The sequence below is a fragment of the Phyllostomus hastatus genome, unplaced genomic scaffold (genome assembly GCF_019186645.2).
Source record: "Phyllostomus hastatus isolate PE091 unplaced genomic scaffold, TTU_PhHast_1.1 phas_contig_98, whole genome shotgun sequence".
NCBI classification, from domain to species: domain Eukaryota; kingdom Metazoa; phylum Chordata; class Mammalia; order Chiroptera; family Phyllostomidae; genus Phyllostomus; species Phyllostomus hastatus.
Window position 1 is genome coordinate 8,924,422 of NW_025333999.1, and position 15,175 is coordinate 8,939,596.

Sequence of the window (15,175 nt, forward strand, 5' to 3'; positions counted from 1 at the left end):
GGCTTCGCCATCAGCACGGCACCAGTCCCCGGCCCCGTGGTGCAGCGGGTGCCCGGGGACCTGAACGCCTCTGCCACGCCCGGCCCTGCCCACCCTGACACGGGTTTCTCTTCCCAACTTGACTGAGATTATAATGGATCATCAGAAGTTGCATATAGGGTGGGGCAAAGATAGGTTTACAGGTGTTTGTTTGGAAAACATTATAATTAATAAATGACTCAAGAATAAACTGTTTCACACGCTCACAGCGGCAAACCTGCTTTCGCCCACCCCTGTGTATTTCAGCCATACATCCTGACAACCGGATACATGTGTTCGCTGCGAAATACTCAGCACAAGCGATATCCCTGAACTTTACTGCTCTCCGTGTGTGTGTGTGTGTGTGTGCGCGCGCGCGCACGCGAGAGAGAGAGAAAGAGAGAGAGAGAGAGACAGGTGGAACAGCGAGGGTCCCATGCTTGCTCCCTCAGCGAACGTCCAGCACAGAATGGAACACCGTCAGCTAGCCTCACACTGCACCAGTCCTCCGGAACCCACTCCTCCAGCACGACTGAACCTATACATCGAGTGTGCACCCATGGTGGGTCCTACAGGCCCACGTACCATTCAGATGGGTGTCTTCACTGCCTGACACACTTTCAGGCCTTGTGCCCCTTGTGTCACACACCTACGCTCAGGCTGTGCTCCCAACCCCGCACCTGCCACCACCTTCTGGGACAGTCCCGTCCTGCCTCCTGCCTGGAGCCTCCCCTGCACCACACCACCCACCACCGCCCTGTCCCTCCCTCCGCTGTGCCCCTGAAAGTCTGCATTCAGCCCCATTTCAAACTCTTCGTTCCAGGTGTGGGTGTGAGAGTGGGTGTGCGTGTATGTGAGTGTGTGTCACTGAGTGTGCAAGTGTGTTTCGACTAGAACCAGCCTCCTAAGCCAAGAATGCACTGTAGCTCCTGCGGGAGGCCGGAGGGCGGGTCGGCAGAGGGAAAGCCTGAGTGGGAAGCCCTGTGACCTGCCCCCACGGTGCCGCTGCGTCCCGTCGTGGCACTGGCCACAGTCCACGCCTCTTGCTCGTGCAACAGCCCGACCTCGGACGACACCACAAGGACCACAGAACCCAGGCTGTGGCACACTCTTTCACCAACACCTCCCTAGCATCCCACACCGAGTGCATAACACACGTCGGGTGGAGGAACACAGGAACGGTCACCGTGGGCTCAGAGTCAGAGGCAGGTGGGATCTGCTGCCGCCTCTAGCTAGCTGGGACACCTGGGGCAGGCTGCCTGGGCCTTCTGGGTCAGGTCCCGTGTGTAAAATAGGGACGCCGGCACCTCACTGTGAGAGAATCGAATGAAGTAGGTAGAGTCCACTGGCACACACCTGGGAAGCAGCAGGTGGCTAATGCACGGCGACCATTCCATTCCTCCTGTACCCCATGCTACCTAGCACAAGCCCATCACAGAGCAGGAGCTGGACACTCACAAGGCGAATGCCTCAGAATGAACACGTGGGAAACTAGCCCCCACCGGCTCCTCCCAGCCTCTTGGGCCCCTGACCAAAGGGAGGATCCTGCACAGCCCCGCTTGCTAACTTCCCACACCCACCTCTGACATCATGTGCTTCTCTGGGCCCTCGGCCTGCCCTGGCTCATTTCCCAGCTGCGAAGCTGCGCCCCCTCACCTGGACCGACGTGCAGGTGGTGATGATGCTGGTCCCCAGGCCGGTGCTGTCGCTGAGATCGTCAGGCAAAGAAGGCGTTTTCTCCACCCTCGGGGCCTGCGTGGCTGGGAACGAGGGGTTTTTAGGAGACAGGTTCACATCTGTGCCGTTGCCGAAGGCCTGGATGGCGTTCCCTGCGGGGGGCGAGACAGGCTGATACAGAGGAATCAGGGGCCACCCCCGCCACTTCTGCCCTCCCCACCTCAGCCCTGGGCGCCCTGCCCGTACAGAGTGCAGCTGTCCAGACTGAAGTGTGCTGAGGCTCTCCTTCAGATACAGGGCCTCACGTGCACAGGAGGGAGCGGCAAGAGAGCGGTTGAAAAAGACAAGAGACGCGAACAGAAGGAAATGTAGGTGATAAGGAGAGGAGGGTGCTGGGAGTGTGGGAAGCCTGGTAAGAAGGACGGACCACGCCCAGGGCAGCCAGCACCCCCTGCTCAGTGGCGTCGAGGGCTGCAGACCACACGCGCTTCAGAAGCCCCCCACCCTCAGTCCCCGGGCACAGGTTCTCCTGGCTCCTTCGCCACTCAGCTGCCTCTGGGTCCCCGCCGCTGGCACCCACAGACCCCAGACGCAGCCCTCCTCCCTGTGGCCTCCATGGCTCCCAGCCCGTTAGTGGCACCAACTCACTGAGGACTACATCAATGGAGCCTCCTGGACAAAACTCAGTCCCCAAGATGTGGCTGTATAACCAAATGCCTGAGGAAATTACCGCCTCCACGTCCTCAAACTCATCACGTCTCCACCTGAGCAGGCACCACTCCATCCCTTTCGACACCATCTTCCCTGGGTTTCCAGCCATGAAGGTTTCCTCTCCCTGCCCAGGTGCCCCAGTGCACCTCCCTAGCACCCACCTGCCATCATTCCAGCCCACCTCCTGAAGACCTCTCCCCTCCAGCTCTCCCCTCCACCTCCCTCACACTGCTCGGGTTCACAGCAGGACGTCCTCTCCCAGGACGGCCACTACTCCCCTGAGTGCGCCCTCTGTGTGTCACCGGCCAGAACCATACCCCACCCCACCCCTCCACACTAGGCCAGACAGTGAGCCATCAGAAATGCAGATCTGCACCCAGCACCCAGTGCTGACCCCCACAGTGGCCCACACCACCACCCTGACACGTGCAGGGACCACCGGACCCCCTTCAGGGGGAGGACACTCCTCCCATCCAGACAACTGCCGGTGCCCCTGTGCTCTGTAGCAGGGCTCAGCGGCCTGCAGTTCTCGCAGCTCACTCTGCCCTCCTGCCTCTCCAGCTGACGGATGCCTTCCCCCCTCAACGGGTCAGCCTCTGAGAAGCCTGCAGGGGCTGCCTGCTGCAGCTGAGCTGGGCATCCCGCCCTGGCCCCTGCGATGGCCCTTACCCCGCAGGTTCACCCCAGACTGGGACCACCAGGGCCTGGGTCGGGCTGCAAGCTGTACAAGACAGGCACGGTGACTTGTGTCTCTGAATGCCCGGTGCCCTGCAGCAAAGAGCACGGACCGGCGGACAGAGGGAAGAACAGAGGGAGGGAAGAGGGTATGCACAGCAAAGGGGCCCGTCTGAAGAGGTGGAGGCAGACGGAGCCCACAGCTCACCCTGCTCTCTACCCTTTGGATTAGGAGTTTGGTGACTTGGAAAAAAAGTCACTGATTCTGGTGGGGCCCTTAAACATGATCCTTAAAAGGAGAAGTGACAGACAGCGAGATCCTTACCACAGGGCTGTCCCCAAAGGAGCCAGTCTGCAGCTGTCCGAGTAACAGACCAGAAACCTTCAACCTTGACTTGACACAGGCGTGAGGCCTCCCATGGAAAACAGGCTGGCCCACTGATAGCTCTGGTGTGACTCTCCAGGAGCTGGAACCGAGGTCTCCACAGGCCACACCCAGCTCCTGGCGGTCCCAGGAGAAGAAGGACCAGCTCCGGCCACCTCCAGGGAGCCTCTGAGAAAGGGGGGCTGGGAGGGGCTCCTGGGGTGCAGTAGCACTGCGGTACTTACGAAGGCAGGTGTTCTCGGTGAAGTCCCTGAGGAACTTCTCACACTCCTCCTCCATGTTCCCGCTCCCACGACAGCTGCACCAGGGGGACACCACGATGCCTGTGGGGCTGGAGTCCACATAGTTCGGCATCATGTCAAACCCTGAACCGGGGGAAGAGGGGCAAAGAAGAGGGGAGCAGTGAGACCTTCTCTTTGGGCCCCCAGACCCCAGGCACCACAGACTTGGGGTGCCTCCCTCCCTCCCTCCCTCTCCCCCCCACCCCCAAACACCCAGATGTCCCAACTCACAACCCAAGCTCTGAGTGTGACTGTCCCAGGGAACCAAGGGGTCAGCAGGGGCAGAAAGACTGAGGTGGCCGACAAGACCCCCCAGCCAGCCTCCCAGAGCACAGCCCTTGCTTCCCCCCGGGCCACCCAGCAGAGAGTGTTCTGCAGTGAGTGCAACGAGGCTCGATCCTGGACTTGGACCCCAGTGCCGATATTCACGAGCTGGGCCAGCCTGGGCCAGTCACTCTGCTTCTCTAAACCTCAGTTTCCCTGTCTGTGGAATGGACGCCCCAAAACCTCCCTAGCAACTGCTATCATGTGAACTGCTTAGTGCAGCTCCTGGAGGGCCCAACTTGCAGTCAGTGCTACTCGTTTTTCTTTTTTCAAAAGCTTTGTAAGGTCCCTGCCCCCTGCCCTCCATGATGAAGAGCCACCCTCTCCTCCAGTTTCCCACAGCAGCTCTATCTGAACCTGCCACAGAGAAAGGCAAGCTCACGCTGTCTGCCCCCTGGCCCACCACTAGGCCTTGGCCCCTGCTCGCTGAGACGGGGACAGGCGGCAGCCACTGTGAGCCTGGGCACGCAGGGTGGCTTACCGATCATGCCAGTATAGGCACCTAGGCACGCCTGGTAATTGTCGGCTGGGCAGCTGGTGAGCGTCTGGTAGGAAGCACGACAGTTGGTGTGGAAGTCCGCCAGCCGGGACCTGGTGTTGAGAAAAGACCCGTGGAGAGGACAGATTAGTGTGGCCGCCTTCCCACGTCCTCTGCGGTAGAGGAATCCTCCCCCAGCTTCCTGGGGTGGAGGAAGCGAGGGAGAAGGGAGAGGAGAAGCACCGAGCTGTGGGGGCTCAGGCTGGGCGCTCCTAGGGGACAGGACTCCTGGGCATGGGCTGCGGTCCAAGCACAGTCTACACTGGGTGGGTCACTCAGCCAGAGGGACAGAGCACGCAGGGCCTAGGCAGGAAAGCCGGGCACCGCTTTCAGCTTGGCCGCACTCCTGGTGACCTGCCCGAATCCTTCCACACACCACTCTACCCACCTGCAGAAGGGGCACGTGAACCCTGTCCTCGTGCACCTGAGGTCCACAGAGCCTGCCCCAGGTGGTACGAGTGCCCTACAGTGAGACACCCTGAGGGCATCCCCAGCCTATCTCTCCCTCACCGAACCAGAGCAAAGCGCCCCCTACCCCAAACCACCAGCTTCCAGATCCCACCAAGCAGAATCAGCCTCTTCTTCTCCTGGCACTGTAACTGGCCACCACCCATCCCTCTGTTGGCACTGGTGACACGGTCTCATAACTGCATGCACACAGCCACCTTTTATCACTGAATCCTCACAAAAACCCTGTGCGGCCCGGCAAGCCACTGTTATGAATGTCTCTGTTACAGAGGAGGAAGCTGAGCCTCCAAGAAGCTCAGTAACGCACCCCAGGTCCCCAGGTGCGGCACAGCGGAGGCAGGACGGCGTCCCAGGCCTCCGGCACCAAGCAGACGCCCCTACAGGCAGGTCCCACCGCTCCTATGCCAAAGCCCTCCAGGTCTTCTGGAGCCCGCATCCTGCCTCGCTGCAAACATACTGTGTCTCTCCCAGGACAGTAAACGGGACCTGTGGTTACCTCCCCCGCCGCCCTGCCCATAAATGCGGAAAAGCAGCTTTTCCAACCAGGCCTCCAGCCCTGATATAGTAAGACTTCCTCTGGAGTAGGGGGACCAGCGTCTGTCGGTCCCACTCTGCAGCCCCAAGAATGAGGCCAGGTGCTGGGGGTGGGGAGGGGACGGCCTCGGCCATAGCCTGGGCCTTTGGAGACCCGGGGGGTAGGGGGGGGGATGGAGACGTCGACAGGCTCAGGGGATCTGGAGGCAAACACAGTCTCTAAGCACCTGTTGTGGGTTGAATTGTGTCACCCCCAAAAAAGACATGCTATTGTCCTATCCCCGGTGCCAGTGACTAGACCCTCCTTGGAAATAAGTTATTCGCAGGTGTGACCAAGGTGTGGCAGGAGTAACAGCGGAGCAGGGCGGGCTCAGTGTAGCAACTGGTGTGCTTGTAAGAAGAGGCGCAGAGACACGGGTCACAGCATGTGGAGACAGAGGCCACGGTTGCAGGGATGTACCCACAGCTCAGCAACACCAAGGGCTGCCGAGACCCCAAAAGTGGAGAGAAAGGCATGGGACAGATGCTCCTGAGGACACCCAATGCCAGACCTCCGGGCTCTGGGGCTGGGAGGACACACACCTCTGCTTCAGGGCTCCCAGTTTGTGGCACTCGGCTGCTGCAGCCACAGGAAACTCTCACAGCACCCTCAGAGGCCACACTGTTGGAGTTGGCCAAACATCTCCCTCCAGAAGGAGGGAGGGGGGTCAGGCCCCAGCACTGAGGGGGACCACAGGTGGGCAGCCTGGAGCCATAGCTGAGCTCCTGCAAGGTGTGAGAGCTGCAGGACAGCGGAGCCTCAAGTTCCCATCTCCTGCTGCGGAGGAGGCTCTGAACACCACCTCTTAGCCAAGACACAGGCGCCATTCCGATGCCATTTGACCACGCACAGGGCCCGCTTACCCCTGCTGCCTCCACAGGCCTGCCTGCCGTCCTGCCCTGAGATGACCTCCCCACAGACCACCACCTCATGGATTTCCCCACCTCCGTATGCCCACTACAGACGGTGCCCGCACCAGGCAACCCCACACTTCACTGCACGGACACTTAACTGCTGGGTCTCACCAATGTTCCCCGGGGCGGGCTCTGCTGACCTCTGCATTGAAGCCCCTCGGGTCTGGACCAGGCGGTAGGTCCCTTCCTCCGGACTGTACTAAGCCCTGCCTCGAGACTGAGAGGCTGAGGATGGGAATGGCATGTGGGTCACTGCGGTGCCAGGAAGGAATCCCAGCTAATAGGGACAGGGCAGAATGCAGAGAGCCACCAGGCCACGGTCCTGCAGGAGCGCACTGTCCACCCAGCACACCACCAGCGGGTGTGCAAGCCTCCAGACGGCCCCACTCCCGCCTGGCACACCAACCTCACGTCCCTTCTGCAAAGTCAGTGCTCTAGTCCCTGCCCCTGGGAACCCTGGGGTCCTGCCTGGCTGCACCACCCACGAGGCCTCTCAAAATGTCACCAGGCCCCCAGGCTGAAGGAGCAAAAGAATGAATGAGGAGGCCACAACAGACCACAAAGAGGGACAGTGCCTTGGTCAGAGAAGAGGGGGTCGTCAAGGAAGCAAGCCAGGGAGCAGAGGCAGAGGACACCCCACGCAGGCGGGGCCCTCAGTGAGGAGGGAGGGGCAACCCCATTGCTGCCAGAGAGGGGGCTGTCACGAAGCCATGCTCTGTCCAGCCCTTGCCTGTGATGTGACCTGTCCTCCATGTCCCCAGTTACTGACTGGGGCGAGCCTGCCTGCCTGCCTCCCTTACAGGGGACACGAGAAGGGTGGGCACAGAGAAGCAGCATCCGTCCTCCCTATCTTCCCTCTCTACCAACACGTCCCGTCCCCAGCACTGTGCCTGCCACTGGCAAGCACAAACGGGACAGCTGTCCCTGTGTCTGAAAGAAGGAAAAAACATCTGCTCGCCCCACCAAGGCAAACCTGGGTCCCAGGCAGGCAACATGAACACACCAGGGAGAGCGCTCCCTCCCCCCTCCCTCACCACCAGGCTCCAGAGTCACCCCGCTGGACCCCAGGGGGACGATGCCCTTCCTACCCCAGGATCACTTTCCATGCCACGCTGAGGACAGAGGAGGTGGGGCACGGGCCCCCTTTGCCAGACCCCAGGGCAACTAGCAGGGCAGAGCCAGCTTGCTCCCCCCAAGTCTGTGGCCTCCTTCCTCAAGAGCAGGCCCGCGCTCTATCCAGAGTGCCAGCCAGGGAGGAAGAAGGCCCGAGGCCGGCAGATGGCTGGAGGGGAAGGCGGAAGGGAGGGGAAGCCACTCAGCCTTCTGTTCCTCCATTCTCAGTGTCACGGCAGCCTTGGCAGGCGAGAGGGACAAACGGAGCCGTTTATGAGGCTGTCCCATCCAAGTCTCCAAGAGGCCTCTGGTGGCGCAGGTCCTCTCCGCTCCTCGAGGCACACTGCGGTTCACGGTGGCCGGAGCCTTCTGTCTGCACCAAGCCCATGACACACCCGACTCCAGCCACGACACATACCAGCCATGGGACCACTCCCACAGCAGCCCTGGCAGGTGCAGTCTCCAAGGCCAATGTTATCCTTTACACAGTGTGCGGCGAACCAGCTGGGGATCTCGTGCCACCTCTGGGCCAGATGCTGCTCTTCCCTGCAGGTGCCCCCAGGCCACCTGTCTCTTTGATTCTGTTCTCACTGCCAGGACAGACTTTTCTGGATCAGGCCCATCACACTGGAAATTTCTTCCTTTAATAGCCCCCATAAGAGAGATGGCATAGAGGAGAGCATGGGAGGGTGGGGGCGGGGGTGGGGGGAAGAGCGAGAGAGAGAAGCAAAAAGAAGAGAAAAACAGTGGTCCAGCAAGAGAACCAACGTGAACACAAGCCAAGCCCATCCTGCTGAGATCAACTGAAAATGACCAGATGAGCTCGGGGCAGTGGGCAGACCCGTCCAAAACCCGAAACCATCATTGGGCTCATTTCACCAGCAGCTGCAGCCTCCCCAGTCACAGGGAAGCAGCGGGAGGGGAGGACACAGACACTCGACCCCGTCTGATTAAACAGTGGCCAGATTAAATACAGGACATCCATTTAATTTGAATTTCAGATAAGCACTAATACACTGTTTTAGTATAAGCGCGTCCTGTGCCATACTTGAAACACACTTCTATTAACCACATTGAACTGGGTCTCCTGGATTCTTACTTGTGAGACCCAGCAACTCAGTGGGAAGGGCAGACAGGCTCCTGCAAAGGTGAGTGCCCGTGTGAAGACCGGCCCTCCCAAGCAGAGGTCATCCAGGCCAGGTGGGGGCATGTGGGCTTCCTCCAGGTCAGTAGTTCTCAAAGTTCGGTCCGAAGACCAAAGCATCAGCTTCAGCTGGGGCCTTGGCAGGAACGCCAGTTCCCAGGCCCCAGCCCAGACCCGGCAGATCTGACACCTTGGGGTGGGGCCCAGCAATCCTCACTTTCACCAGCCCTCCGGGCAACGAGGAGGCAATGCCTCAGGCCACAGCTCCTGGTCTAGTGGCAAAGAGCACACACGTTTACACGCACACCCCCCACCCCCACAGACACAGCCACACTCGGACACGTGCCTCTCGGTTCCGCATTTCGGCTGCAGTCAAGGGAAAGTATAGGCACCACCTGTCAAGGAGACACTGCCTGATCCGGGGTGTAAACACCTTCCCAAACACATACACTCTCTCAAACCTGTCTGGCCCCATATAAAATTGGGGTGAATTGCTCCCACAAAACCCCCAAACATTCCAGTGCTGGCCAGGATGCAGCTTTTTGGTCTGAAATTATTATCAACTTCCCAAAGTTCCCATTTTTTAGGAAACCAATAGGTTTCTACTGGTTGGAGAAGTGGAGAAAGAGGAAAGGAAGCTCGTGCTTTCTGAGTACCTACTATGTGCCAAACACTGTTCTCTGATTTAAGTTTCTGAGCAACCCCATAAAGCAGACAGACTTCACAGTTCGGACAGGGTGGCTCCAGAGGCAGGACACACGTGTACGCACCTGCGGGCAGCACACCGTGGACAGGCCCCCACCAGTGAGGACAGGGTCTCTTCTCCGGCTCTGCAGCCATGAGCCACCACGGCTCCCAAGGCTCACAGGCAGCCACCAGCACTGCCTCACACAAGCCGACATTTCACAGAGGCAAAAAAGGGTTCCCAGGAAGAGCAAATCACTCCTAATGGGCTTCACAGACCATTTATGGGAATGCAGAGAAAATGGTTTCAGTGGGCTCATGTGCCTCTGGAATGGCTTTCTGGGGCCCCCTCCAACAGTGCGGGGCCTCATTCAGCGGGTTCAATGTTATGTGACACTGAGAAAGGGGAAAGTGGATTTCGCCCACAGGGCCGCACTGTGGCAACTCTGGGGCTCGCCGTGGACAGCCTGCTCCTCCAGCCCTTCCTGCCGGTCTAGGACACTGCCACCACCTGCTGCCTAACACTGGGGCCTCCTTTCCTCCCAGGCATTCTGAAAGCGTGCACTGGTACCTCCTCTTTCTGCCCAGAAGCGCTGCTCCCCTGGAGCTGGGCTGAGCTTGTCCTGCTCCAGCCAGGCTGTCAACCATGTCACTCTACCCTCCTGGGCTGCAGAAGGACACACGACCCTGGCAGAGCCAACCACATGGTGTCTTCCCTGGCCACACTGACTGGTCCAGGGACCAGGAGGTAACACAAGCCAGGCCCAACAGGGTGCTCCCTGAGGCCTTGCTAACAGAGCGGACATGGGGGAACATTCCTCTCCTTTCTGGTTATGAGACACCATCGATGTGAGCCCACAGAGACTGGGGCCGTCGTCCCAGCCTCAGGGAACAATCAAAATAAGGAGCTAAACTGGAGAAAAGCAGAAACAAGATGAGAGAAGAGACCTGTTTGTATTTGAGTCCTTGGAATGATCACCTGCCCCTTTCTATATTTTATTGGGAACCAATAAATTCCTTTTTTATTATTTACTTATTTTATTTAATCTTTATTATATTATTTCCATTACCATTTAGTCCCCTTATACCCCCTCTCCCCAGCAATCGCCACACTGTTGCCCATGTCCGTGAGTCCTTTTTCCTTTCTGCTCAATCCCTCCACCCCCACTAGCTGCCATCCTGCTCTCCAGCTATGAGTCTGTCCCCAGTTCCCTTGTTCATTCAGTTTGTTCATTAGATCCCACATATGAGTGAAATCATATGGTATTTGTCCTTCTCTGACTGGCTTATTTCACTTAGCATAATGCTCTCCATCCATGCTGGAACACTCTCCTGCCCTTTCTATGTTTTATTGGGAACCAATGAATTCCTTTTTAATTGTTCTTAAGCTAATTGGGTCTCTGTCACTTAAAACAGAAAAAAATTACTACGATTTAGCTTCGCTCTCTGACCAGATACGATCTTCTCTGTCCAAGTTCAAAGCAGCCAGAAAAGGTGCGCACCAGACAGGGCACAGACAGACCAACGCCCAAACCCAGAACGGGTCTGGCCCACCACGTGGAAGAGCCAGAAGTGTGAGGGTGCTTCCGTGGAGCAACTTGGAAAATAAATGATGGTAAAATTCGGGAAGGAAGACGCACCCAGCCTCGGGTTCCTTACCCAGCTCAACTAGAGAGGGACGGCTCAGATAAGCCACAGAAAGCTACATCGCTGTTAAAAGTGACAAGGATGCAGACGGTGCCGATGTGGGAACTCAAACGTGAAACCACGCTGAGATCAAAGCAGGAGACCGTGCAGTTTCTGCACCCAGTCACAGACCAGGGAAGGGGGGAGGGAGAGATGCTACTGCAATGCGCTGCCCATTACGTTCTCGTCTAATAAAGCTGCTTCAAGACTATAGTTTTTTCTTTAAGTTTAACTGAACAGGCCCTGTTCAGTTATAAACACTGATGTTTGAAAGCCTTCAGTTAGAGAAAATGTTACTGGTTCCAGAAGCACCAGCAAATTCAACACCCTCTCTGTCCACTGAGGCGAAGAGGCTCTGAGAGGCAGGCTGCCCGCCCAGAGAACAGGCTCTCATCTGGGGCAGCTCCGGCTCCTGGGAGCTGGCAGGCGGGAGGCAGGGCTTGATGCCATACTGGGAAAGGCAGCCTGAGCCCTTCTGCCTTGCACTTGAGCCCGTGGACTTGACTAAAACTTCAGGTCAGGCTGCTTGCTACCTGTAGAAGAGTTTGATCTCCACTCGCAGGAGACCCTGAATTCCTGGAGGACCACCATCCCCCCACCCCTCCACAGAAGCACACCCGGTCGTAAGGGCTAGTCTGGCATCGCATCACACTGACTGGGTTCAAATTGTCGCTCAGCTACTCACTAGCTGACCTTAGGCAGGTCAGTAAAGCTCTCCGGCCCTTGTGGCTCATCTGCAAAATGGAGGCAGCAACAGCACTTAGCTCACACAGCTGTGGCGAGGACTGAACGAGAGATGTCCAGTGAGCAAATGCACGGAACCACCATCACCCACGGCCTCTGTCACTGGGGGAGGGGGCACCGCTAAGCATCCTGAGCGTGGAACTCCGTGCGAAAGGCACAGGCTCTCTCTCTTCAGGACAAGGGGACGCACCATGTCTGATCTGTGAACAAGCACCTCCTGCACTTACACAGAGTCTCACAAAGTGCTTCCCCGACATCACCGAGTTTTGCTCTGACAGCCGGTCTCTGAAGTTGGCATCACTGCCCTGTTTTACAGACAGGGAAGCAGAGGCCTGGGGAAGGTCACTAACTCACTGCAATGCACATCGCAGCAGCAGGGCCAGAAGACTCAGCTCCAGAGCCAGGGGCTTCCCTGGCCACCACACTGCCCCTGTCCCTGCCCCGCCATCTCCTTCCCAGCCCACCACTGCCCCCCCATCCCAGCGTTGTGGCCACAAAACCAGGGAGGTTCTTCTCTGTCATCATCCAAGGGAACCAGTGGGTGCCTCCTTCCCCTTTGTCCCCCTCTTTTCCATCCAGTCAAGAGCTCACCAGCACCCCTCCTCGAGAGGGGCCATGAGAATGCCCATAGAAAATGACCTTCAGGGCTGCGGTTTGACCACTGGACCCCAACTGCCCAGAGCCATCCATCAGACCCAGGCCCCATTAAGAGTCCGACACACCGACCACAGTGGCAAACCCAAGGCTGCTTTGAGAGAGGATCAGGAGGGTCTGGATGGGGCAGAAGTCAACCTCAGGACCCGGGACCCGCCCACTGGGGCCCCCCCACAAGGACCCCCACCAGGGCCCATGGGTGGCAACCAAGGCGACTTCCTTCTGCTGGACGCCAGCACTGGGGACACTCCCTCGAGTCCTCTGAAAACCCAGACGTGCAGGCAGGGACCCTTTTCTCCATTTCTCCCCATCCCTTCACCTATGTTCCAAACCTATTATTACCTGGTAAGAGGAGAAAAGAATTAAATGTATGCATCATTTGATTTTAATTGAAGGACTGTTCTGTTTCATTGAACTGCTAAGTAAGCCGAACAAGAGACTGTGTTTACATAAGCAAACCCCAAGTCACTATAGACTTGCTGTCACATTAAGTCAATACTTATGAAAGCTCTCTATTTAATTATTCAGTAAGGATTGACTTATTATTGTGTTAAGAGTGTGGTTAGCCTTGAGCTAGGTAGCCAGCCGGCTGAAAGATTTCTTTCAACTTTCTCTGAATGCTGATACGGTGGCTGGTGGCATGGGGTTAGGTTTCTTCCCTCTCCCCTCCCCACCGCCCCCTCCCTGCTGCTGCAGAGCAAAGAGCTCCCAGTCCACCACCTCAAGTCAGGGCAGCAGGTGGTCCTGCGGTGGCCAAGGGGCGGCAAGGTCCGGGCTGCCAGTGGTCGGCCTCTCCCTGGTCTTCCTAACCCCAGTAATTAGTCCCGAAACTCTGACACCTGGGCTCTCATTAGCTCCGTTTTCCTGCTCTGGGGTCTAGCTGTTCTGACCTCCTCCTCCCCGTTCTGATGCCCAGGACCTCCCACTCCAAGACCCAGTTCCCTCCCCACCTTTGTTATTTCCAGCACCGCCCCTCCTGCCAGCCCCTAGGGAAGAATGCTTCTCAGCCTTCGCAATCCTTCCAAACCCTATTATTCCACAGCAATTTGTTACTGAGATTCAGGCACGCTCTCACACCAAGTCACATTTCCTCAACCCAACACGCAAGGGGGCAGGGGTGGGGGGATCCGAGGTGGATACTTGGCTCGCACGGCAGACCAGCAAGAGAGGCCCAGGGACCAGGGGTGAAGTCCCAGCCTCGGAGCCTCCCCGTTCACACCCGGCCGTGTGGCTGCCAGCCACGGCCCTGGGCACATCACGGTGTTCTGCCCTGTATAATGGGCTTCCGTGTACAGTGTGCATACCCACGTTTGGGGCCCAAGTTTTCAGAAAAATATTTTTCATTTTAATTCTGTCATTCAATTATTTATTTATTTATTTATTTATTTATATTTCAAAACAAAACCTGTTACCGTATTCCGGGGTATTATTTTGCATACAGATACCATTGTTGCTTTCTAGAGTTACACTTTTAACACTTGAGCATTAAATAAAAGAATTAAAGGCATTTACATGGTTATGGAATTAGTACCACCCATGTATAATGGGTATCCTTATTTTCCCTCAAAAATTGGGGCAAAAAGTGAGCATTATACAGGACAAAATGCAGTCCTCGTCCTCTACACACATGCCCATCCACAACAGCTGTCTGGTGGTCTCTGGCAAGAGCGGCCCAGAGCCCTACAGGGCACCCAGGGCCCCGCCCACACGCTGTTTGGTGACTGCAGCGCCCCCCCTGCCCGGACCCCACCTGCCATTGGCTCCCTGCTGATCTCTGCCGCCTCACTCACCCTCACACTCCCCCATCCCTCCCACCCAAATCCTGCAGAAATATCAACCACACACATTCCTTGTTGCTTGGAGCTACTGCCAGGAATTTCTGCCCCCAACCAACTCCTCTTCGACACCTCTCCCAGGTCACCATTCCAAACCCACTGCCAGTGCCAGCCCTTCTGCCCCCAATGCCCTGCCCCCACGCAGAGCGTGTTTCACAGACTCCAGTGACTGCGCCTGCACCACTATCCATATCGTAACTTGTATTTTTTCATCTCTGCTCCTCACAACTGAGAGACACCACTGTTCAGAACAGAAGTCACTTTGCTCACAGTAGTGTTCAGTGCCCAGAGCAGTGTCTGACACCACACACAACTCGGCAGCTGCTCGGTAGAAGGAGAACGGGAGAGATGGAGGAAAGAACGGATGGGCAGGTGAGTGGGTGGGTGGCTGGATGAGTGTCTGGGTAGATGGATGGATGGACAGATGAACAGACAGTCAGATGAATGAATGGGGACTACATCTGAAGGCACAAAGACTTTCCTCTAAGCAGGAAGAGAATTAAGGACTGTCCTAACACCTCCCCATGAAAATTACAAGCAGGCTTCCAGCTGGAAGACAGCAAAATGTATCAATGTTGCATTAACCTGGCACCGAGAGAGCCCAGCCTCCCCACTCCCCCACCCCAGTGCCCTTTGTGTTCCTCCCCTCCTCCGATCTGCCTGGTGGCTGTTGAGAACTTGGAAAAGTATCTCTGCTATCTCTGGTAACAGCCATTCACTCAAGGAGGCCCCAGGGGCCTGCAAGAATTA

General features: G+C 57.3%; 1 protein-coding gene across 5 annotated transcripts in view; it reads right to left on the reverse strand.

Moving 5' to 3' along the window:
* The window catches only part of GFRA2 (GDNF family receptor alpha 2), a 98,250-nt gene that overhangs the window by 10,710 nt on the left and 72,365 nt on the right, over positions 1 to 15,175 (reverse strand). For all 5 annotated transcript variants that reach the window (XM_045853517.1, XM_045853519.1, XM_045853521.1 and 2 more), the window contains 3 exons: positions 4,553 to 4,662; positions 3,691 to 3,831; positions 1,675 to 1,847 (listed from right to left, as the gene is read on the reverse strand). In XM_045853517.1, coding sequence (XP_045709473.1) covers positions 1,675 to 1,847; positions 3,691 to 3,831; positions 4,553 to 4,662 — 424 coding nt within the window. The remainder of the gene's footprint in view (positions 1 to 1,674; positions 1,848 to 3,690; positions 3,832 to 4,552; positions 4,663 to 15,175) is intronic.